This window comes from Aulonocara sp. 'chitande type north' Nkhata Bay, linkage group LG11, assembly GCF_057382095.1.
Source record: "Aulonocara sp. 'chitande type north' Nkhata Bay isolate Kocher_YH1m ecotype deep benthic linkage group LG11, A_spYH_male_GT1.1, whole genome shotgun sequence".
Lineage (NCBI taxonomy): Eukaryota > Metazoa > Chordata > Actinopteri > Cichliformes > Cichlidae > Aulonocara > Aulonocara sp. 'chitande type north' Nkhata Bay.
Genome location: NC_141354.1, coordinates 37,554,687 through 37,580,340, shown reverse-complemented (window position 1 = coordinate 37,580,340; position 25,654 = coordinate 37,554,687). Strand labels below are relative to the sequence as shown.

The 25,654-nt window shown below is 39.8% G+C and overlaps 1 protein-coding gene across 3 annotated transcripts; it reads left to right on the top strand.

Annotated features, from left to right (window-relative positions):
• The first annotated feature begins 1,804 nt into the window (after positions 1-1,804).
• Positions 1,805-24,912, top strand: fli1rs (Fli-1 proto-oncogene, ETS transcription factor-related sequence). Of its 3 annotated transcripts, none has more exons than XM_086312490.1 (10): positions 1,805-1,940; positions 9,687-9,892; positions 11,890-12,059; positions 16,011-16,214; positions 17,457-17,537; positions 22,030-22,098; positions 22,251-22,313; positions 22,994-23,041; positions 23,281-23,367; positions 23,863-24,912. In XM_086312490.1, the coding sequence occupies exons 1-10, from the start codon at positions 1,923-1,925 to the stop codon at positions 24,384-24,386; spliced, it is 1,470 nt and encodes a 489-aa protein (XP_086168616.1). In that variant the 5' UTR covers positions 1,805-1,922; the 3' UTR covers positions 24,387-24,912. The 3 variants fall into 3 exon arrangements, with proteins under 3 accessions (XP_086168616.1, XP_086168618.1, XP_086168617.1); XM_086312491.1 differs by lacking the exon at positions 1,805-1,940 and adding an exon at positions 2,123-2,443; XM_086312492.1 differs by lacking the exon at positions 23,281-23,367.
• Positions 24,913-25,654: the final 742 nt, after the last annotated feature.

Sequence of the window (25,654 nt, the reverse complement as noted above, 5' to 3'; positions counted from 1 at the left end):
GATGTGTCTACATTTTCTGAGCAATATCTTCTCTTTATGGTAGCATGACTTCACTGCAGCTCAGGAGGGAAACAAGACGACCATCTGCTGCACGATGCAAATTGTGGAAGTCTCATCTAAGCTGCAGGTGGACTTTTGAATACATTAGTGTTCATGTGGGCACCTATGCAGCAATTTCAAAACACTTAAAAAAAAGAGGCCTGTGCCCCAAATCCATCACTCAACACTAACATCTGCCACCAAAATGAGACAAGAGCTTGTTAACATAATGGCCCTTAATCTGCTACAGGTTCATAATATATGTGAAAGGTTAATATCCCATAACTGTCTGTTTGCACTTCAAATGCAATCAGGTGGGAGTCTGACAGGAAGTTTAAAAAACTGCTGCACACTGCAATCCCAAACCAAATGAAATAATTGAAGAGCTCAATCACCTACAACGCCGAGCTACTGCTAGAAATATACTTTTAATGTTAACTTTACTTGTGAAAGAAAAATAGGAGAGAGAAAGGGAGGCTTAGAGACAGTAGAGTCCAAAAATACACTTTTATGACTGGTAGGTGCTTCCCTGTTGGTGAAGTAACGGTGAATTATTTATCTTCTCCACAGGCACAAAAAGGCCAGTTTTACTTTCTGCTTTTTCTAAATGAATCTTTTTCAGTGGGTTTCCTTAAGTGTAAACAGCCAAGGAAAAGCAATTTTTCACATGAGGAGTTTATTAGTTTATTAGTCATGATACACACCTACATCTACTGTGAAATGAAACCAAATGACAACAACAGACACACAATTTCAGGCTGAGCCAGCTGTTTACAACGAGACACGTGCTTTGCTTGATTTTTTTTTTTAAGAAAATACATATTTTTAAAAAAGGAACCAGTGCTCGCCAAGTACAACATAACTGCTGTTAATAATAAAACCTTATTTTCAAAATATGAGGATTAATTGATCTCATATGTCCTACTCTCAGGGAATGTTTGATATTTATCACAGGAATAAAGATTAAAAGTTGCAGTTATTTATGGAACTCTGTGTGTAGTTTCAGTTATTGTTGGATTTACACCATCGTGGGCGCTGAAACGTGTGGAGTGTAGGGTGTGCAGTGATGAACTTCAGCCTGTCCTATGACTACAGGCTAAAAATGGCCTTCATATGTTCATATAGTCAGGTTGTCTAAATATTCACAAGATCAGTGGAAAAAAAATCAAAACAAAATAATGGCTTCAGTACAACGTGGGACTGAATGAAACATACCCAAACACACAAACAGGAGTTTTATTTCTAGGAGATTTTGTGATTTTCCTTTAATAGCGCTTAAAACACAAATTTACTAGACTCTATTTCTAATGTTGTGTAGTAAGTTGTTCTAAATCGTGGGCACCTATTACCCAATAAGAATATTTTTGTAATCAAATTACATGCAAATAGTGTGAAGTCTGGCTGTTAACCATTTAAAGCCGCTGGGACTAAAATCACAGAGGCTAGTTGTATTTGACAAATATATATATTCAGTCACATCTCTGCTCTGTCGAGGTGATGCTAAGCCTCGCGCGCTTCAGACAGTGTGTTGATGCTTTGACTTCTTATGAATCTAATAAAGCTTTTTTGTTTTTCCTTCTAAGCAGGACGTGTTGGTTTCATGAGAAGTGACTTTACTGCTTTCAGTGTTGAGAGTGACTTCACTTCCCAATTTAGAGTGTGAAAGAGAGAGAGAGAGAGAGAGAGAGCGGGTGAGAGAGAGGGGGGGGGGGAGAAAAAAACTTGCCATCCGGTTTATGGTCTGTGAGCAAAAATTGTAACTGCAATGGTTTGCGCCATAGAGCCAATGCAGCCGTGCACGATTTGAAGTGAGGTTAGGAGCTAAATTAACTGAAACAATCACAAAACGACTAAATGACAAAGACCGCGAGGCTGCTGCTGCAATGGACTGTTCGATAAAGGTAGGTGTTTGCGCCGTTTTTTTAACGCCCGTGTTGAAGATGACAGGCGGCCACCCACACCGTGAGTCTGCTGAGTGAGAGAGTCAAGGCGGTGATGCGAGCTCCCCACTCTTTCCTTCTTGTACAAAATTTCCTCTTCCTTCCCGTTCGTGGTTGTATGTCGGCTCTATAATAACACAACTAACCACTACATCTTTACACTCAGATAAAAACACTAATTGGTGGCCGGTTATACGCGTAAAAGAGGATTTCCAAACGCACGCCTTTCGACTTTTTTCGTAATTTCGTCGAGCTCTTCCTGCATTATTCACGGACCCACAATTAACGACAAGCATAAGGCAAATTACTGACCACCGATCGCTTTCATAAACGCTTTTGTTTCTTTAACGAAGATGAAGTAGATGAAAGGGATGCTGGACTTTCTCGGTGCGCGTAAGGCAGGTGTCCTCGAAGGCGTCATGGATCGAATTGGAGCAGGAGGATCCATTTCCATCAGATGACTGGTATTTCACATTCCACACTATTACAGCTACAGCTGTTTATCGTCTCCTGAGGACCGTTAATTGTTTCGATGTCTTATCTTCTAAGAGAAGCTGAAATAAAGGCCTCTGTGTCAGAGAGAAAACGAACTTTTTACCGAAATTAGCGCCGACTGTTGCGCAACGAGGGGAAAATGCAATTATTTTAATCCGATTGTGCACTCAAGTGACCCAATTCACGCTCGGTTTCTATTAAATTGCGCCTGTATGCAACACTGGGCCTTTATATGCATGTATATAATTCTGTACTGTGATTTTTGCAGTATGCACGATCACAATTCTTAATTTCGACGCTATTTTAATATTGACATTTTTAATTAGTTCAAAATTAATTACTATAACGAATTCCTTTAAAATTTCATTACGGCTGCAAAACCTTTTTTGCAAGAAAAAGCGTTCCTCGGATGCAGGAAGTCATTATTCGCTGATTTCTCGGGTTGTTTCTAACATGCATTTGTATGTGCAGCTGTTTTTAGGCGCTAAACATGACCGAGATACGTGGTTTCTCGTTATGAAAAGGACAGCAATTAAAGGGCTAGTACAAAAAAGGGGCAAAATGAAGCCATACTAAAAGTAAACCTTAAATTATTATTAACATCCTTTATGACGAGTTTTTTTTTTTTTAATTCTTTTTAGTTTGTAGTTTCAGTGTCGGGAGACTCTTTGGGATTCTTTGTTATTTTTATATAATTATCCAGATGCTTATTCTCTTGTACTCTGTAGCTGTCGATTGTGTTTGAGGTTATTTTAAGAATAATTTATAGCAGCAAACGGGAGCACTTGTCAGGTGTCGTTATCTGAACGCAGCAGGCTTCCTGTCTCAAACCTCAGACTTTCCGCACACATTTCCGCTCCCTGGACCAGAAAAAAAAGTCAAAAAGGCAACAAAGGCTCTGAAAGACAGAAACAAAGTGGACAGAGTGAGGCGTTGCGTTGTCGTAGCCGCGCTGCCCGCTCCCTCGCTGACAGGGAGCTGGAGCAGAGAGGCCTGGCCCCGAGTTTGCGGCCTGCAGAGGCCTGCGTGCTGTCAGGATCCGAGCTGTGAAAACCGCACCGTTGTTTGTGCAGCACAAAGCGCAGCTGCTCGAGCCTTTGCAAAATCAGCTCAACTTTTACTTCTCCTTTCTGCCACTTGTTGCTTCAGACATGGCGAGGACAAAGGGCTGTGCCTTTGCACAACGTGATCTCTGGTCTTTTACTGCAGCAGACACCTCATGCGTGGGCTGCACTTAAACACAAATGTAGGTGTTTTTATTATTATTATTATTATTTAAATTAAACTTAAATAACCCGAAATCAGACTCTTATGTAAGCAGGAGCTCAGTTAAGCTTTAAGACTTTTAGTCTCTATAAATAAAAACACCGAGGGGGGGAAAGAGGAACTCAGAAATCACCAAAATACAATGTTTCTCATTAAAATACCAGCGTTTGAGATGGATATGTGGAAGTCCTGTTTGCGCTGCACTATTATTTATTCAAATATCAATCCAGGTTATTTGTCAGGCTGCATGCAGCATATTTTACTGAAGGCAAGATAATGCAGGCATCAACATATATCACCCAATCCGCTTCTTCAGCCCAAGATAAGCCTTGAGGGGCGTCATAAACGACTAAATATAAAACAGATTTTAATCATGTAACTGCTTCTTGCAAGTTGTTAACCACATCCTTTGTTCCAGCTTAGGGTTAGTGGCTTACCAACCTTTTTGGCCTTTAACCCCTTCATACAGTGTATTGTTTTATTAAATATTGCGTAGAGGTAGAGTTATGGAACATTTATGCAGTGAGCCAGATAAAAGACATATCTTTAAAATAAAATTGTTACACAAATATTTTCTAGTTGTCTTGCTAACCATTTGGCAACCTGCTGGAAACTACGAATTAAATGAACAACAGTAAATTCATCTAAAAGGGCTACTTTTTGTTTTTAGTGCACCTAGATTCCAAACTGGGGAACTGACAGTTTTCCCTCCCCTTTAAAAAGTAGAACCAATGCCCTTCTACCTCTATGGTTAGGGGATGTGGTGATTTTGTTATGCTGTGTTGCAAGCATGTTTTGGGTCAAATGATCCCCTCAGTGGTAAAGAGCCACTGTAAATCTATATAAAGTTGTTTATGAAATATTTTTCTCCTATTTAAGGATAACACTGCTTATCCAGGGAGTGAGGGTGAAAGGTGAATGGTTTGAAGAGAATGAAAATGATGTGAATCATAATTGTTTCAGAGTAACCAAATCTCAGCCCACCTTAACAGTTTTGTTAGACCGCAGTCTTCCCTAATATTGCCACACAACAAATACAGAAATAATTGGAAAACCGGTGTTTCATCCTTCCACTAAATGCTTCAGACTGCAGAATCATTTCATTTAGGTTAGTCTGGCTCACTAAGACCTTTTATGTTGGTTTCCTTTAATTTGTTACCCGTTTGTAGCATTTTAAGGCTTACACAGGAATTTCTACAATTTTTGTTTGTTTGTTTATAGATCAAATTATTAACCAGGACATATTCATTAGATTGTAGGATACCTAAATGGTAGTTTTTGGTTGCAGCCCTGGTTACAGGTGAACTTTAGCAGTACAAATACATGTAGAATAGTACATGCAGCAGGATATATTTAAGGGGAAATTTCCTTTAAATGAAAAGGTCTTGGCAGTAAAAACTAAGAGTCTTTGAACACCAACATCCTTCGTGTGTGATTCATAACAGACTACTACCTAACGTTATCTGATTCAGGCTCTGTTGCAATGGCCTTCTCGTGTGCTACTGAAAAATGACTTTTGCAGGTAGAGTTATTAAAGTGAGTCTTGGAATATAAGGCATTTGGATTCATGGTTAAATGTGGATAAACTATGAATCTTATACAAATTTATACAAAGATGAATAAAGATCCCCATCTCGACAGGCCTCCTGTGAGCACGCTTTTAGTTGCTGGCTTGGGCAAGACTGCACTGATGCAACCTGCAAAGCTGCTGACAGCCATGTCAAAAGTTTCCATGCAGGACTTCGTGTTTGTGCGCTCACTCAAAGTGGAAAGTGCGTGCTATCAAAGTGAGCAGCAGCGGCGTAAATTTTAGGACATCGAGGCACAAGGCGGCCTCAGTTTCAAGAAGGTCATGTTTTTAAAAGCAGTTTTGTGTCACTGAGCAACAGCCTGAAACGCTCTCAACAGGAAGTCAGTTGTGGCATCGGCGGTCAGGCCGCAGTTTGGTATATTTGTATCAGTGAGCAGAGGAGATGAAGAGAGAGGGAAAGAGCAGAAAGAAACAGATAAAGAAAGAGCGGGAGTGTGCATGAGCTTTTCACTGAGCTCACTGTGCCAAAGAGCAAACGTTTGGATGAGAAACTGCAAGTGACGATAATATCAGCTTGAATTTTGAGCTCTAAATAAAATTAAAAAACTAAACAAAGCAACAAAAAAAGATACAATCTTCAGCTACGGCTCACAACTGCCTACTATCACGCATTCTCGTGAGAATTTGCTGTCAGCAGCGAGTTTTATCCCGCCTTCAGTTGACTGTTTCACTTCTGCACAGAGTGAGAAGACAAACTGACAACAAGAGGACAACAGAAGTAAAAGAAAGCAAAGAGATGGAGAACAAAGCACAACATGCAGTCCTGCTAACCACTTCTCAAACATACAACACACACACACACAGAGCCCTACATTTACAGCATTACATGCGTCAGACTCTGTTGCTGGTCTTTCATATGCGGAAGTATTCCTGTAAACAAAGTGTGAATAAGGTTTTGGTCCGGCTACATTAAGCGTGACAAGAAAAAAAACTGCAAACTCGAAATAAAAACAATATTAGATGGTAGTTTACAAAAGTGTCAGCGTTCATGTTGCATTATGGGTATTGTAGGCAGTTTTTTTTTAAATGACAGATATTCATCTGAAGTAACCATCTGCATGAATTTTGATCAAACAGCAGCCTGAAGCTGAGAGTCCCAAGTTAAAATCTCCAACTTTACAGCACAAATAAACATGTTTACAGTAGAAAGAAAAAACGCACCCCTGAATCGTATTTGTGTGTTCACAGTGACTATACTTGGCGGAGGGGGTTCTCATCTGTGTAGATTTTTATCACGTGGCATTATGAGGCCATCCTACTTTGTTGGTGACTGTAGTCACTGGCTTCATCTCCAGTAATATGAGTCAGAGAAATAGACCCGGCAGTTGTATATTTGGTGTTGGTGCTTTCTGAAGAATTTTCTAAATCAGTTATCTGGTATACTGACACCTGCTTTGTAGCCATTTGTAATATAGGACCATCCAAGAAGTCTGGATGGTCCTATAGTGCAGCTTCTCACCTCATTAGTTAATTAGTTTAGAGGAGGCGAGTATTAGCATTGAATTTGGGCACATTAACACTAGTCAGCAGGTGTCTGTGTTTGTATGTAACACTGCCATCCGTCATCCAAATATGGCCACTTTTGGCTCAAATGTTTCCAACGACTCACATTTTGAAACCTAAATCTGAGGCTTCAACAAAGCAAGGAGTCCACAAACCAGTAGGTGCTGACATCCATCTTTTACATACAGTCTATGATTTTGACAGTAGTGCAGTGTTCAATATTTTTCGTAACAATTGTGTCTTTAAAATCTTGAGCAACTTTTTTGTGTAATCGTGGGTTGGAGTGAAATGAAAACGTAACCTTCTTCTAGAAAAAGGGCGTATCCATTACACAGCAGCAAACGCTCCACGCAGCAGAAGCAGTAGCTGACTTCTGTAGGAGTTTGTCTGCAGCATGAAGGAAATGCCGAATTGTGTGCCATGCATTAAGATGTGGTTCACAGTGCTCAGGCAACAATTGAGCTAAAAACAAACAAACAAACAAAACAACACACACACACGCACAAATGAAAAACAATGTGATGGCGGCACTTCAATCAAGGCTCATACTCTTCTTTCCGTCCACCCCTCTCCTCTCCTGACCACAGGCCTTTAAGGGTTGTTTTCCAGCTTTAAAATGACCCACATTTTTACACTATGCACCCCCTCCTCCACCATTTCCTCTCCCTTGGCCTGTGCCAAAAGGTTCCTGTGCACATGGCGGCCTGGTTTCCTGTAGGCCACTGAAAAAGCACGGCACTGACGTACAAGGCCCAAAGACAATGCTCAGCTCCTCTAAACAAACATGCACTTGCACCCACTTAGATGGCCGTGGTCGCATCACACATGCACGCACTTAATTTGAGCAGCAGACAGAACAACGGGTCCGGTCTCTGGCCTCCTGAGTACGTGGGATGAAAGTGCCATCTTCGAGCGGTTTTGAGGCCACATTTTGGGCGCTGAGCACAGGAAGACGGACTTAAATCTCAATTAGACTCCACCTTGAGCTAACACCCCTCCCCCTCCCTGCAACCCCGATCCTAACGGCAAAATAAAACTGTGGTTAAGGTTACTGATGTTCTTTATGATTAGACAGCCTCCTGGCTGCTTTCACAGTTCATTTCGCTCCTCATTGTAGTGGTTTCATAACCTCCTGTAGCTTTTTACGTTAAACATGCATTTAAAGTTTTAAACAGTCACAGGGGAATTCTTTATCGTGCAGAGAAGAGTTGAATCCTTCAAACTCAGCCCAGGGCCCAAATCTGGCCTCTTACAAAGGGAATTTCAGCCAGACAGTTGAAGTTCAGGAAAACTGCAATATGTTTGATTGACAGATTTTCATGTGCTTCTGTTTTCAAAAATATGCTCCATTATATCGACATGATTACCTTTTTTTAGGGCTTTCTAAAAATACTTTTTCTTGAAATTTGTCATTCAAGTTCTCGTCTTGAGGCCTTCAAGAAATACATGAAAACACAATCAGGGATTATTTTGCTTTTACAAAATCAAAGGAAAATAATCTGCAATGTTATCAAAATTAACAAATTAAACACTTTTAAACATAAATAAAACAATGACAATCTAGACAACACACCACAACATAAACAAAAAAACAAAAACAAAAAAAGATTTTCAACATTTTAAAGTTGACAGTTTTCCTGGTTTCTTGTGTAATTACTTCCATTCCTGCACAGTTCATCAAAAATAGTTCATCTGACTGAATTCAACCTTCCAACCAGACAGTTATGTTTCAACGCGGATTCGTCTATTTTGTGCCACTTAGCATTTCTTTATCGGATCCTAAAAACCCATCATTTTGTTTTTGGTTTTTTGGGTCAGAATTTTGCACATCTTTTAATTATATAAAGACCAAATCCCATGTTAGCAACTATTTTAAGTGAAGTATCGGTAACAAATCTACAATAATACCCAGGAACCCAGACTCCCAAACTGGGTTTAGAAGCAGTTAATTTATTAAAAAAATAAATAAAATTAGATCGTTTATTTTACAAAATGGATTGAACCAAATATAATGGTAAATGTCTAAAACACATTCAGAAGCAGTTTATCGGTGTAGCCACTGAGTGCAACTCTAAAAGTGTGTAATGCAGTCGTGAATTTAACTGAGTTTGAATAAAAGTGAACAAAAACAAACTGATTACACGTTTCATCCACAAGAAATCAAATTAAATATTAAAACGAGACTTCACAACGTATTCAGCCCATATTAACTGACATCGGCATTAATTTGTTGCTTTTTGATGTTTGCTGATTCTCAACCATCGAACTTCTGTTGGAAGCCATTTTTCCCTTTGTTGAGCAAGTTTCCAAAAATAGAAATGTGCTTCCTCGCAGCAGGTATCTGATCTGATATATATGTTTCCTCTCTGCCATTGTTGCCCAAAAACTATTAAGAACCCTTGACTGGGGGACTAGTTTGTTTTGACTCAGTCACACATACATCATCCTGTTGCTCACTAACGTGCATTAATCCACTGGCGAAAATAGTCGCCAACAAATTCATTACTTCCTGCTGTTTGAGTAACATTTCGTAAACAATGAAATTAATTCATATTCAGTGAAGATCACTTAACCTTCTTCTTAAACTCTATATTTGTGACACAGATTTAACACTTCATGGCAGCATGAATTAATATACTTGAAATACGCGATATTATTTCCTGATTCCAAATCCTGGATGTGATTAATTCAATCTGGTTTCATACAAGCAGAAAACATTTTAGCATTAAAGCTTCAATGCTGCTGCTACAATCAGCTCCTGCTCGTTTCGGTGGATAAAAATAAGTGTTTTGAAAAAGCAGTTTCCACAGGTTGTGACCCGGCAGACACTGACCCGCGGTTCTGTTGAACAGGAAGCGCTGTCCGTGGTGAGTGAGGATCAGCCCATATTCGAGCCAACCTACCCCGCAGCCCCGGCCATGCACATGAAGACCGAGATGACGTCGCCCGGCGGGTTCAGCCAGACAAACAAGCAGAGCCCCGAGCCCACTGAGCCGGAGTGGGTGGGGCCAGGAGCACCAAGTGCTGGGAAGAGAGAACAACACGTCAATGGCACCAGGTGAGTCACGGCACGCCGAGGCCACAGGAGAGCGCGGGTTCCCGTATTATCTGACTCGAGTCCACGTTGGTATGTCGGGTTTTCCACATACTAAAAATATTTGTTTATCGTTCACTTCCCAGATTCCCGCCTCTGATTGTGATCACGGCTTTGTTCATTTCCCCCCCCATCATCGCTACAAAGCGTGGGCCGGCTGTGATGGAAATTTGGGTCCCTATGTTCAATATTTTAATTTCCTGCATTATTGTGGTCCACCTGAACACGCTGCTCACTTTATACTGCGCTGCGTTTACACTCCGCAGCTACGTAATAAAACATGAAACACACAAAAAACATTAAGCATATACTTTCCAAAACTTTTGGCTTCTGAGATATCAATGTTGTGAGCACCTCACAGATTCATTTGAAAACACAGACGTAAAATACAAATCAGTTGTTTGTTTTTCTGTCCCCGCTTCTTCAGTCAGAAACCGCTAAACTACTCAAACGTAGGCTGTTTATCAGCATCCACCTCCCACTGTGAGACATAAACACTATTAGACTGTTGCCGTTCTATTCATTTCAAATGTGACATCCATCACAGCTGACATTTGAATGAATAAGTACTTCTACTTTTGCTACTTAGACTGAAAAAAGAAAAATCTTGTAGAACTTTTTTAAAGCATTTTTCCACATTTGCATAAGGCTCTGTGTAGATCTAATAAGATATCCTAACAAGGCTTGAACAGCTTTTTCATTTAGTAAAGTCAGTGTATTTTTTTAAGTCTTTCTTTTCCTATTTGTTGCATGTTAAATCTAATTGACAGGGATTTATGTCCATTTTTAATAGAAATCCTTTAATTCAAATGGACTTTTTTTAAAAGTTAACTTATTGCAGCACAAGTAATCCCTTTGCACTGAAAGCTCAGACTACTCTAAATGCTCAGTTTTACAGATTTCTTTGGCTCAGTATGATGTCAGAAATCATTATTAAGGCACACAAGCTCAGGCTTTAAGCACAGAAGCCACGTCTTCTTTCTGTTCTTACCTTGTGTTTGTGATAGGCACCCAATCACACTGCAATCCCATTAATGGCGAGGTAGCTAACCAAAACTGATTGTTTCAGACCGCATGAAGCAAGTGGCTGCATGAAGCCTGACGTAGTGAGTCATTCTCAACAGGACCAGCAGGTTAACAGTGCTGATATGGAGATGGTTGCCAGTTTAGCAACCAACTTTCACAACTTTGACCATCTAATGTGACGGTAAATATTACCGCTTCAATAAAAGAACTGTATAAATACAGAACGTGCAAAACACTTCGGGTAAAGCTCAAAAGTTTTGCTCCTACCAAAACTACCAGATACAAGTGCCTGTATTGTGTTTACTGGGATTCTATGATCAGCAAGATTTCAGCTGGACTTTGAATTTGAAGTAAAATCCCAAGTCGGTGAAATATTCTGGAACCTCCTTCAACTCTGAAGCTTTTAAACAGAATAAATCAAACAAGAATAACATGAAAAATGACTTCAACAAGTTACATTCACAAATACAAATATGATTTTTAACCTTGACACATTTACATCTGCTTTCTATATTTAAGTGTAGTACACTCTGCTCATACCATTTCTGCACCGTTATTTAAGTAGGGCTTTTAATTCTAGATCAGCGCTACTGAGTGCAAGTATTTTCTAACAACTTCTATTTTTATGCAAAAACTGTCTATGTGGTGAAAACTGGGTTAAATTAGTGATGCACGCCACCTACTCCTGACAGGTCATTTCAGTGGAAATTGTTGCAGAGAAACAGTTTGACTAAATTTACCTCCTGTCATATACAGACTAGCAAAAACTCTGAGAGGAAATGTAGCTGGCTGAAACTGCATCCAGTCTATTGTCACAGATTTTTCTCTCTTCATAATTTGACTGTGGAGAGTAATTGATATATTCCCGAGACATTTAGAAGACTGAAATTGCTCCTCAGATGCTGACTAAAGCCTCTCTTTTCCTTTTGTCGTAGTCGCGAGTCCCCAGTGGATTGCAGCGTCACCAAGCGTTCCAGACACATGAGCAATGAAGGGGCCTCGATGCAGTACCAGGCCTCCTCGTACACGGAGCCCCGCGTCAGCCCCCAGGCCACAACCCCACCCAGCAGTGCCACTGAGGAGAAGAGGGTCATCGTGCCAGCAGGTGAGCTGAGCCACTCACATGAGCTGGCGCTCAGCCGCCATGATGCATCACTGTCCCCATCACGAGACGGTTTCCCAACAGCCGGCACAGCCTGGGCTTGTGCAACATCAGTACTAACTGAATCAGAGACGGGCATGTGCGTGTAATTATTCGTCTCTTAAAAGAGCCCCAAGAGCCCCGGAGCACAACAGATAAACAATAGCAGGTTTCTAGCAGTTGTGGCACAAGGTGACATCAGGCTTTCAAAAAAAGTGTGAAGTCTAAAGTGCAAAATTAACGCTCAGGACTGTGATATTAACAAAAGAGAGAACAAGCAAGAACAGACCTGATGAGCAGGCTTCAACATTTTCAGTTTTAATCAGCTCGCTTCCTTTTTCAGGACTGTAATGAAAATACATAAATAACCAGCAGCTACGTCTGAAAACACAGTATTTAAATATTCTTTGAAATGAATTCTTTTTTAAACTCAAAGCAAACCTAAGAAATCACATAAATATGTGTGCACCACATTAATACATCACAGGAATTTATCTCAAGGGATGCTTTAAATAATTAACTGAGCACTTCTGCCATAGTAGTTCATTTACTCTCACTTTATTTTACTTTTTATTTTAATGCAGAATTGCAACGAAGCAGGTATGTAATACACAGATTTCACTGTAATATACATCAGGAGATCACATGAAGATTATTATAATAGTGCAATGTAACTCAAACAGCTGGTAGTATTAGACTGCAAAGCTCCTATTTGCTGTGCTTTTATAGCAAGAAACTGTGTACAACATGGTTTTTATGGTATATTAATCAGCAGGAACATGCAGGCATATTTCAGCAGCTTTCATACCTGTTAGTAAATCTATATCGCTATAAAGCTAATAATAAATGTTTGTCCAACCAAACATCCAACGATTTAAAATCAACAAGCCACTGCTGCACTGCGGTAAGATTTTGTAAGGCAAAAGAAGTCCAATATCCAGAACTTGAAAGTTGCTTTTTATGATTTATTTATCCAGTTTGGCAAGCAATAAACAAAGATCCATTTTTGCTGCTTCCAGCTGCTTCTCCTGCTCTGGTAAAAAACCATAGGCCCACCCCAGTGCATGCTGGTCCTATACCAGTCCCTTTACTTGCAGAAAATGGCCCTACTGTTCTTCCTGGCTGACTTAACAAGATAAACAACAAAACAAAGCAAAAAATGAAACAAGTATTGACCTACAAATAAAACTTATAACGAAAAATATAAGTAAACCAACAACAAATTTCAAAATAATAAAAATAACGAATAAAAAGCTCCAACAATAAATAAACAAATATTTACTTCACATTCTTCTACAGCAACAGTATCTATCTTTAAAAAGTACACATTTGAAAGGTATTAAAAAAAATCTGAAATGAATAAGACTGATGTCGTAGCCACCGGCTGCTTTTCACATCTGTTGATCTTCTGAGAGTACAGAACAACACCAGCCCTAATATTTAATACACACAAGGCTGATACTCATCAGACGAATGTGAACATGACAAAACAGGAAGGATGTGTCGGTGCGACTAATTCAGTGTATCGTTTTTATAAGTCGTGGTGTCGATGCAAGTTTGTTTCAGCTGAGCGATGTGAAAAATGCACCGATCTCTCTGTTTGCAGAGGAAAAAAAATCGCCCATGCACAAACTGGATTAAACACGCCGATGTGTCATTTCTAGCTGAGTAGTTCAGTTTGCTGTCCCTTTTATCGCTGCTATGAATCACGGGTCCAGTCATCTAAATTCTTCCTCTGTCACAGCTTCCCTGATTTTGTCATCCCCAGAGACTCGTTAAACAGACAGCATGTTTCAGTGCACGTTTCAGCTGGCAGGTGAGGTGGATGATTTTAAAATTAATGTAAAAATCATCCGTGAGTCACCATCACAGAGTTATTCTGCCTTATAATACACGGATGTTGCATCACAGCAACACGTGTTGATCAGAACAATCAGGAGCTAAAGGGCAGGATAACGTCCGCTCAGAGCTGAAGCTGCCGTCCAACATCACAGCCAGTTCACAGCACACAGTCATTGTTTGCTGCTGGAAATGAGCTTCCTGAATCGGACCAGGTATATTTTAACAGATCAACACCAAGCCAAGCTGAAGCTGCCACTGACTTGAGCTTAAAAACATGTTAGGCTCTTAGCACACAGGATACAATTAAAGAGTACAATATTCAGCATTATATAAATGAACAAGAACATGTATTGGATCCCTCAAACAATAACAAAAAAGACAATGAAAATCTAAATGAGCAAAAAGAAATATTCAAGATGAAGTCTATCTCTGTGAGATGCATATTACTACAACACGATTAAAAAAAATACTTTTAAGGCTAGAATGAGTAAAAAAAACAGTAGAGTTTAGAGTTTAGGAAATTTCATCATGCGGTGTATATATATCAGAAATATGTTCGTTATTACTTCTGCAGATTATATCAGTAAGGAAGCTGATTAAATATTGACTAATGACATATGGCAAAGGGGTGAGATTAAAAAAATATTTCTATGTCCGAACAAACGTGTAATCAGAGTTTACTCAAAAATGTTTTTGTTTTTCTTAACATGTATTGTATGTAGATTATGAAATATTGGACTCACACCAATGTTTCACCTTTACAATAATAATTTGACCAATAGCAGACCGGTACCATCAATACCAATGTTTCTCTCATTTATTCCCAGTTTGTGTGCAAATCGAATATTAAAATCTTTTTTCATTATTATAAGTTTCAAAGCCTTTCAGCGCTTCATAATAATTTAGAACACACAGCTGATGGGCCATTTTCAGTCCCACCAGCTGCCACTACAACACTAATGCATGTCAAAAATGTAAAACACTCCCACGTACATGAAATATGCTTAATGAACGTAAATATAGACGGCTTTGTCAAAGCCACTGTAATATTTCTAAAAAGCTGTTTTCAGCTCAGTATTATGGTCATTATTTACTCCCTGAATATTGAGCCCTTCAGGGAAATCAAGAGCGCAGATGGAGAAGCAGTTGAACAGTCAGAAGAAAAAAACAAAAAGAGAAAACACATGGCTGAAACCAAAGAACAGCTTATTTTAAATGTAATTTTCCTAATTATGCACGTACATATAACAGAAGTGTTGTCATAAATTTTAAGATGACTATTGATTTATTAAAAGAAAAAAGAAAAACAATCCCGGCCTCAAATTTCAGTTGACTTCACAGCCCTTTAAAGATCACCAGATACCCTCTGAATGGCTCCACTGGATGAACTTTTATGACTATAAATATAAGCAGGACCCATTTAAACGTGTTCTCTGGTTAGGGGTGTGTTATCTGTTTTGACAGTGTGGTTATTCCCACCCTACCACCTATTTTACAATCACTATCAGAATCACTAAGAAGTATCCGGTGTTAATCAGCACTTTCATGACCTCCAAAACAAACAGGTCGTATTTAGCTGTGTGCTGAGTGCTCTTTAGACCGTTGACTCTTTCATCCCCCCCAATGTGATGGTGTGAAGGATTACAGGCGAGCACTGCTGGTATTTAAAGATTCCTTCCTGACATTTTAGAAAACGTAATTTTCCTGACATCATAAAGGTAAAACTTCAATTTTGTAAAAATTAACATCTTAATAATCTTCACATCCAGGCTGCAGTGCTGAGTTAAAGAAAATCCAGGTTTTAAACTCGTGTGAAAGTCTTCACATCAAAGCTGAAATTACTGCTTGAGCTAACCACTCCTGGAAGTGTTTTCACAGGAAATCAGTGACCAGATTAATCAGAGTAATTTATGGTAATTCCCCAGTAAGTAGCTTCTACAATTTCCTGTTTGAAAGTTTCTGATACACAAAAAGCAGAACAGCCTCACAAAGGATGTTCAACTCTTCAAAAAAATGCCAAACATGAGTGAAAGTCTGTGTAATAAATGACTAAGCGCCTCTCTTCAATTCCAGATCCTGAGGTGTGGACGCAGGACCACGTGCGCCAGTGGCTGGACTGGGCCATCAAGGAGTACGTCCTGGAGCAGGTGGATGTCATGCTTTTCCAAGCGCTTGATGGGAAAGCCCTGTGCAAGATGACCAAAGACGACATGATGCGGCTCACGTCGGCCTACAATGCAGACATCCTGCTCTCGCACCTCAATTACCTCCGGCAGAGTAAGGCTGGCTTCATGTGTGAGATCTTGCTCTGCAGCTGATAACATTGTTCACGTCTCGCAGATTTCAAAGGTTTTCAAGTGGCAAAAATGCATCGAACACGAGGATCTAACAGTTCCCCGACGCAGCTGCGTTAGTCTCGCTTCAGTCTCACTGAAGCATTTCCATTTTTGTCCGTGTAATGAAGATCTTCTGAAATTAAACACTCGGAAAAGAATTGCAGCAAAAACCATTTTTGAAAGTGTGCATTTGGATTTTTTAAATATTTTTCCTGAGGTTTGTTATCTCAGAATTGGATTTACTGATAAATAAACTCCACCCAGGTATCAGTGCAGTTAAGAGAAACGCAGATTCATTGGGGGCAAATAAAGAGTTCATGATGTTTTTTGTTTTGAGGAACATGATGTCACTTCAGGCTCTCGTTTGTTGTTCTGTTAACCAAATTTGTGGTCTTCACTGAGCGTTGTGGCCACTGTTCCTCTTTGCAAAAGCAGGTTTCCTGTGTTTCGCATAACACACGTACGTCACCATGAGTTTGGATCCGTACTACATTACATAATTTACCAAGTGTTTGTGACTGAAGCAGCAGCAGTTTGACGAGTGCAAATCACTGCAGTCATCGTGTCTGAGCTGGTTCGACAAGAGGTGGACAAATGAACAGCAGCATCCAGTGTTGCACTGAGGGTGGGCTGTGAGGAAGACAATGTGGGTGCTTAGTAGCCTTGAGGTTAGGGAAGCAGACATTTTGAATTAACAAAAATCAAAGTAAAGGTTGCAGGAAAAGGTTTGAGGTTTTAAATGTTCGAAAGCCGATTTAAAAAAGATTAAAAAGTAGTGAAACAAAAACAGCCGTGGCGATTAATTTACTGCAGAAAATGATGCAGTGTTTGTAAAAGTATTTCTTTCAGTATCACAGGAAATGGTCCTCTCAGATCCTTCCAGAACTTTTCTGGTGAATTGGCACCTCAGTCTTTGATAGATCCTCATTTTTTTAAATAAAGCCTGAGTTTTCACCTTCAAGTTATCCTACTGGTTCACGAGGCATTCACAGTCCATTCTTTTCAACTGGCTGGACAAAAAAGTCGAGTCTGTTGAAGCAACAGGAAAAACAAAGCACCCCCACCCCACAGTTATGTTATGCTTCTGACACACAGGACAGGCACTACTCTTTCTACTCTGCTGTGCTTGTTTAAAATAATATAACATTGAATTTTATTTCATTCTTGAATCTTTTTTCCCCAGGTAGTCCAACGTTCTCCTACCCAACAACTCCCACCAACAACACACCACCACAACAACAGCCGCCCAGACAGGTGAAAACAGGTGAGATCAACCTCTGGCACATTTCACCCATTTTCAGGACAACACATTCTCCTAATCAGCTTCTTTGTGTGATGAGGTCCCAAATATTTTAAATACCTAACATGAGGGATTTTGTGTTGTTGCTTAGTGAAAAATCATAATTAGCAACACTAACATCAAAGTTGTTCAGTTATCCACCGATTCCACATATACTAAAAGGTGCCCTTCACCTCAGAATTGAATATAAATATATATATTTTAATGTATTCATTTTGCTTTCGACTGTCTGCATCCATCACCCAAAAGTTGTGCACAGCTAGCTAACTTCAGTTCAGTTCAAAGAGGCAGTGTTGGTAATATTTACCTTCCGTCACGAGCACGAGGCCTAGTGTCAGATACACACTTCCTTCTGCACTGCGATACAGTTAGCGGGTGTAGTTTGATAGAAACAAATAGTTCCTACATGAAACCACTCACAACAAGGTTTGTGGAGGTTTTCAGTAACCTGGTCACGATTTCTGGTAAGACACACGGCTGCTTAGGTTCTCAGATGTATTTTTTGTTTTTGCCGCTTTCAGCACCACAAAGTTACTGTGAATTAGTTGCATTACGTACAAGGAAAGGACGACATTTCTTGGGGTCATGCAAGGTTCATTTTGGGGTGAACTGTAATTAAACTCAGTTATACCGTCATCGTCCAGATGAAGCTGATTAGCCGACTTGTGTTAAATTAATAAATAAATTCTAATTTGAGGTTTCAGTTTACTGGGACTGTTATTTACCAAGTGTTGCATTAAAACCAAATCTGAAGGGAGGTGCATTTTTATTTTATGCATTGTTTCTATAAAAGTACATTTCCATTTAATACAGGATGTTAGGGTTCTGAAAAATAGAACAGTTCATAATATTGTGGTCATTCTTCAAAATGAGGTCGCGATAACAACTGTGCAGGACTGAAATGTATAAAACGCTTGGCTGTTAGACTGTCACGAGTCACTGCACTTTCTGCAGCAAAACCATCACAATCATCAGAACTGATACTGAAATGATAAAAACAAACCAGTTTTTAATTAAAATGCAGTGGATGTTTACTCGAGTATTGTAGTTAAAGTAAATTATGGGCACCTCAAAATAATTTGATTTTAGGGTATTTTTATGTGTTTAGTCTTAAATTTCAGAGGGAAACAATACGTTCCTTTCTCCTGCACTGCATTTTTCTAGCGGGCACGCTCTGTTTTGCGTAACTATTTTTAAATCCCGGTAGCTCTGCAACCACGTCAGCTAGCACAATTTTTTTTTTTTTTTTTTTTTTGCATATGAAACCGGAGGAGTTGTACTTACATCTTATGCCATCAGCTTGTCCTCGGTCACAGTTTCCTTCCACATATAGCTTTGCAAAAACTGCATAAAAGCACTTGCAGCAACAAAAACATAATATTCCAGAAACAGGCTTTGCCGATCCGATCAGCTGTTCGTAACACTTCCTAAATTGGAATAGATGTCAGCGCAAACTTTTGCATGTCCGCCATGAACTGCCCGAAACAGGAAGTGACGTCATTTTCGCGGAAATGTAGTTTTTTTTTACCATCAGGGCCTCATGAGCCTATACTGGTGTTTTTAAAAGTTATCTTTGACTTTCTAACTTTCTGTGTCGTTTCTGGGATGCTGAGGACTCATATTGCACTGCTGGAAATAGTTTATTTTGATGCATATGCAGCTTTTTTGCTAATTTGCAGTATAATATTTATTTTCGTTTTTCCTGCAATACATAAAAATTGGTGTATTTCAGAAATAAAACTATGAAGACACTCAAAATAAATTTCCTGTGGTGGGAAACTATTTTGTGCAACTTTTTTCTATTTACAGTTTTGAGGGATAAGCCTCTTAAATTTCTCTAACTAGAAATATATGTTAAAAAACAAAAACCATTTAATTTTTTTGTAGTTTATTGCACTTTTTTGCAATTTATGTAATTACTATGCACTTAATGCAGACATATTATTAAGATTTGGGCTATAATGGTTGCATTGATGTATAGCAACTTGAAATGCTCCCAAAAATGGCACTACAACATGTAAAAATATAATATAAGCTCTGGCGGGCTTGGTTCTATGGTAGGTCTTAAAGGGTTAAAGGTTGCTGATCACACAAACATAAAAAAAACACACACACACACACAAAAAAAACAAAACAAACAGCTACAGTAAATGAAACCATTGTGAGACGTCAGGATTTCCAACCTTTTCTTGTTTCAGGTTTATGTGAACAGCAGTCTTTCCTCTAAACCTCACTGCAGACTCTTATTTAGATCATGTCCTGAACTCTGAGGTTACATTTTCTAATAATACAAACAGCATAACTGTCTTTCATTTCTTTCATGCTTACTACCAAACTACTTACCTAAAAGATTTATAATTAAAAAAAAATTAGAGTAGTTCAAACTAGGCTTTCTACCATGACCAGTAAACTGTACTTGGTGTACTCTGTAACTGTTGAGCATGAGCACTATTATGGACAGCCTCTCCGTTGCTACTTTAAGCATTCATAGCAGATACTGTGGTATGATTTTATTTGGAGCATTGGAGGATTCAAAATTAACCCACTGGGCTTTTTTTGTTTCATACTTTAATTGCTGTACTATATTCAAGTAGCTTAGTATGATCACTATTCAAAATAATCTATATGCATCTATATCCGCCCCCTTAATCCTCCATCTGAAAGAAGACATTGTAGCAGTTTCTCCTTTAAGACAACTTATGATTGGCTGCTGCTCATAAACAGTATCTGAGCTGGGTGGGGCTTTGTATTCACGGGTAGAGATGTCTGATACCATACAGAACCAAGAGTTAAATTAAAAATATATATTTTAGATGTGTCCTTGATCCAACACAGCTGATTTAAATGGCTAAATTTCCTCCTCAACATGTCTTGAAGTTCTCCAGAGGCCTGGTAATGAACTAATCATCTGATCCAGGTGTGTTGACTCAGGGCGATGTCTAAAACCTGCAGGACACCGGCCCTTGAGGCCTGAAGTTCCCCACCCCTGGATTACATGATGGTGGGGCAATGTCTTAGAGATGTTTCACACCTTGGCCCCGGTGACAGTAACTTTTTTTCTACACCTTGGCTCATGTGACAACAAATGATTAATAACTGATCAGTGACCCAGAGGTGAAACATCTTCACAAACATTTGAGATGGCTTCCTGTACAGCTTGTGTAGGAGGGAGTAGCTTGTAATAAGTACTGATGTGTCTCAGCATTGATAAAGTGTTTCTGTAAGAGGTGGATCAGGACACATTAGCATCTACACTCAGTTACTGGACATTCAACTTGTAGTACTCACTGCACAACTGTGCAGTAGTTCATGTTTGCCACAGTTTGCTATTAGTCATAGTCTGTGTTTCAGGTTGCTTGATGCAACTGGTGGTTTTTTCCATTTTTTCATTTCCATCACCCACAGCCCCTCTCTGTGGGGGCCGGGTTCTGGTGGGGGTCTCTTCCTTTGACTTGTGTCGCCTACGATCATCTGATTATTGAGGTTCTCGCCTTGAGTTCAGAGTTATTATAGTTTTGTGTTGTTTCATCAATTTCCATTTCATTTGACTACAAAGCCTTGAGGTGACTGTTGTTGTGATTTGGGACTATATAAATAAAACTGAAATGAACTGAACAGACTTAAGTCTAGCTTGAAGAGGAGGTTTGCTCATTTTAGTTTGAGTTTTTATTATTATTGTGTGGAGGGCATATGTCAGGGTCAGCACAGGTCTTACAATAAAAACACAGTTGACTTACATTTTGTAGACATCCAAGACAAACTGTGATTAAATTTGACTTAAGTACGAAGTAATAAAACGTCCTCTATATTTGTTTCATTCGTTAGTTTTCCAAGTTCACAAAATTGTTTCAGTTGTATTTTCCAAGTCTATTTTTTTGTTGAGTAAAATATTTTGGGGGGGGTTTTACATCTAGTTTTAGAGTTTAGTTTTAGTTAACTAAAATTAACCTTGCTTGAGAGAACCATTGTTGTGAATTGGTGCCATATTACCCAAACCCTGAATGAAATCAAAGCTTATGAGCGCAGGGTTTTAACAGAGGCCTGAACTACCTGAACATTTAAGGATTTAAAAATGATGTGCCGAGTTTCAGAACCATCTTGCCCAGTGCCAAAGTCTGAAAGGCTCCTTGGCACAACATTGGACTCGTTGGTTTTGGGGCCAAACTCAACAGCCAGTTTCAAACAGGAAACAGCTGCACCGACAAAGGAAATGAGGGGGTATGGCTTCGGCTCCTGGGACAAAATTCACAATCTTGTGGCAACAAGGGTGGTCTGAACAAAAGAATGCTCTCCCAAGAAACTACGGGTCATCTCAAGACCTCCAAAGCCTTATCATTGTGGTCTCGGTTTACTAAACTTCCTTCCTACTATAGCTCACTCGTCTTAATGTCCACTTCAAAGATTTTAATGCTCGTCAGTGTCTGGTCTCATCCTCATTGTGTTTGTGTTCATACAGAGAACAGTTTTGATGAAATCAGCCGCAGGAACAGCTGGCCGACAAACACCATGACTACAGTGCCTAAAGGTATGAAAAAAAAGACGATATGAAACCGATAATGAGGATGAACTTTTTCATGCAAGAACACCCAATGGTTTTGCATTTTCTCTGGCTTTAACACAGCAGAAAAATCAAACAATTTCACACATTATACACAAGTTTTATTTTATTTTTTTTAGGTTCTTCAATGGAGCACCAGCACAGTACACGAGTTACAGAGCCTGCTCCAAGGATTGGGCAAGGTACGAAGACCACGTGTATGTTTAGGCAGATCCTGGTTTACTGCTAACATTTTCTTCTTCTTTTTTGGCTCTAACTCATTGCACCCCTCACTGTAGGAAGTATGGGAAAATGAGGAGTCACACAAAATGATATGCAAATGACATCGGTGCCTTTTTAAATGTTTGTTTTCAGTCTATCGAGTCAACGAGCTTCATCTAACAATTATTTCCTTCTTAGTTAACTCACCACAAGCACAATATGGGACAATGCTGTTAGTTTAATTAAACTGATGCACAAACCTAAACTTTGATTGTAAAGAAAGACAAAGCTTGTGGCCTGAAAGGTCACAGGATCACCAAAGAAACTGCTGAAACACAAATCTGACTGCAATCATTTAACAGTTGGAGACGATCAGATATTGGTTGTGGCTAAAGTGGTGAACTGATCACACATCCCTTATCCCTTAGGCATTATATTGGTTTGACAGGTTTCATTGTGCTCACGTTAGAACATTTGAACTAACCTCCTCAAAAGACCACATTCAAAGCTCTGATTGGTCGAGCGTTTCTTCAATCTCAGCTTGAATTATGCTTATGTGTGCAAGAAAATGTGTTTTAACTCATTTCAGGGCATTTAAATCTTGGAGCATTAATATTAAAGTGACAATGTGTAAAAGTAATATTCCTTTTCTTCTTTACAGACCCATACCAGACATTAGGACCCATTAGCAGTCGGCTAGCCAACCCAGGTAAGAATCTGAACCATCATCAAGATAAATAGACAAGGACGATACAAATGAGGCCTTTACACTGTCTGCTTTGGCATCATGAGAAGCAAGCAAGCAAGCAAGGGCTGGCACACATGCACTTACTTTCCAAAGTGGAGTAAACACCAAGCAACAGCTGTTGTGTCATCACGCTTTACGCTATGACAAAATCCGGCTTCCCTCTCACCAGAATGACTGTTTGCCCTGCTGTTTCCTCACAGAAGGCCAAGCCCTCAACTCATCCAAGAACCGAACAGGCAAACAAAGTGCATACAAGCTCCCTGACCCCAGCGCTCACAGGCCTGTGGGTAGGTTTCTGCCCTGATGTCTATCACTTCAACCAAGCCACACAGTGAAAAGGTCACATTTGCTGAAAAAACAAATAAAGCATATTCTGACTTTTGTTTGGAACTCGTTACACTCAGAAAACCTGACGAGCTATCCAAGAGCAAATGGATCCATGATGAGGCATTTAATCCTATGAGGCTGAAGTAGCCAAGTTACCCTAACTCTGTATTCATTCATTCATTCACTTATCCTGGAAACTAAAAGTGTTTTGACTTTTTTCCTGTCAACACTTGAGAGAACTCATTTAGAAATTGGGGGGGGGAAAAAAACTTTATCTTTACACAAATTTAAATGCTAATTTTAAAGCCGACCTGTTTACATTTTTAAACACTGATGATTGTATTCCTTGAAAATAAATAAATATAGGCACAAACAGTTTCCTTTCTTGTTTTGAGCATGCAGTCACTGTTAAATCAGAACTCTGTGCCTTAACTCTCCTGCGTTTATCCTCCCAGGCTCAGGGCAGATCCAGCTGTGGCAGTTCCTTCTGGAGCTTCTGTCTGACAGCAACAATGCCAGCATCATTACCTGGGAGGGTACCAACGGTGAGTTCAAGATGACCGACCCGGACGAAGTGGCCAAACGCTGGGGTGAGCGCAAGAGCAAGCCAAACATGAACTACGACAAGCTGAGCCGCGCCCTGCGCTACTACTACGACAAGAACATCATGACTAAGGTGCACGGCAAGCGCTACGCCTACAAATTTGACTTCCAAGGCATCTCGCAGGCACACCAGAACCACTCAGGAGATGGTGGGATTGTTAAGTACCAGAATGAGATGTCTTATGTCCAGACCTACCACAGCCACCAGCCCAAAATGAACTTCATGGGTGGCCATCCTGCACCTATGCCCGTCTCCCCTGGAAACTTTTTCGGCCCACCGTCACCATACTGGAACTCACCCAACAGCCCCATCTATCCTGGGTCAGCCATGACCAGACATCCTGCCACTCACTCCCACCTGAGCTCGTACTACTGAGCATGATGCCAACTGAACAGAAAAACAAACAAAACAGGAGAGGAACCCAAGTGCACCAAAGCACGCTCCGTCTCACCTGCCACCGAGCTGAACTCTGTTGAAAGAAGGCGAAATGACGCCATCATTCAAATTTTAAAGGCATTATTAAGTTGTCTTTGTTACGTTCCGTCTCAAAAACAAAAAAAAAACAAAAAACAAAAAAACCACGGACAAACATGAGGGTATATTAACCCTGGTATTGTATGCTTCCAGGAGTTTTATAAATAAACTCATAATATACTATATTAATGGTTATTCAGTTATGAATTTTTTCACACATCTGTAAAATACTTTGTTTGATATTGACTGTTGTAAAGACAGACGTCATAGTAGCATAACAGATCTGCAACTGTTCTTTTCACTTCACAGGTCAAAACAGTTATCCCTGACTTTTTGTAAAAGGGAAATTGTACAGAATTAACATGTAGCAATAAAACAAATGCTTGATGTAAAGCTAATAAATAACGCCTGTATGAGGAAAGAAAAAGATCTGATTTTATGTTTACAGTTAAAAACAAAAACAGCAACAACAACAACAACAACCACCACCCAATCCACTCGGAGGAAAGTTGACCAAAGAAGGTCCCATACTGCAGCCCACAAAACCCAAACCATCTGTCATCAGAGACCCCAGGACATCCTCAAAGATCCCACACGCCTTACAGCAGCACAAGACACCTTAGATGGTCCTATATTAAATTATAGCACAGCAAATCTTTTAATTCATAATAAACAAGCTAACAAGAAGCTGGATGCAGATTTGCCATTTACAAAAGATGGATGTAGCCTTTGGGTCTGAGATGTTCAGTCAGTGTAGAAGTGCTTTAAACTCCTCGGGATCTAAACAGAAGACCAACTGTATACAAGACTCGGGGAAAACTATAACATCCATTCATCCACCCACTCTATCACCCTGTAAGAGGGGCCCATCCCAACTGTCACAGGGTGAGAGAAGTGGGGCACACACAAGACGGGTGGTCATTCAATCACACCTTCAATTTAGGATGGCTATGCCTTTGCTTGTTTTTGTACCGTGGGAGGATCTCTGCATGACCATGAAGAACCATGTAGACACAAGAAGAACATGCAAACACAGAAGGGCGCAGCTGGCTGCTCGATTCAAACCAACAAGCTTCTTGATGCGAGGCGACAGCGCTGACCACTGCACCACTCTGCCCCACAAGTTCTCGCCGTGCCGTCTTATGCACGACAACATGGTGAAAAATAAC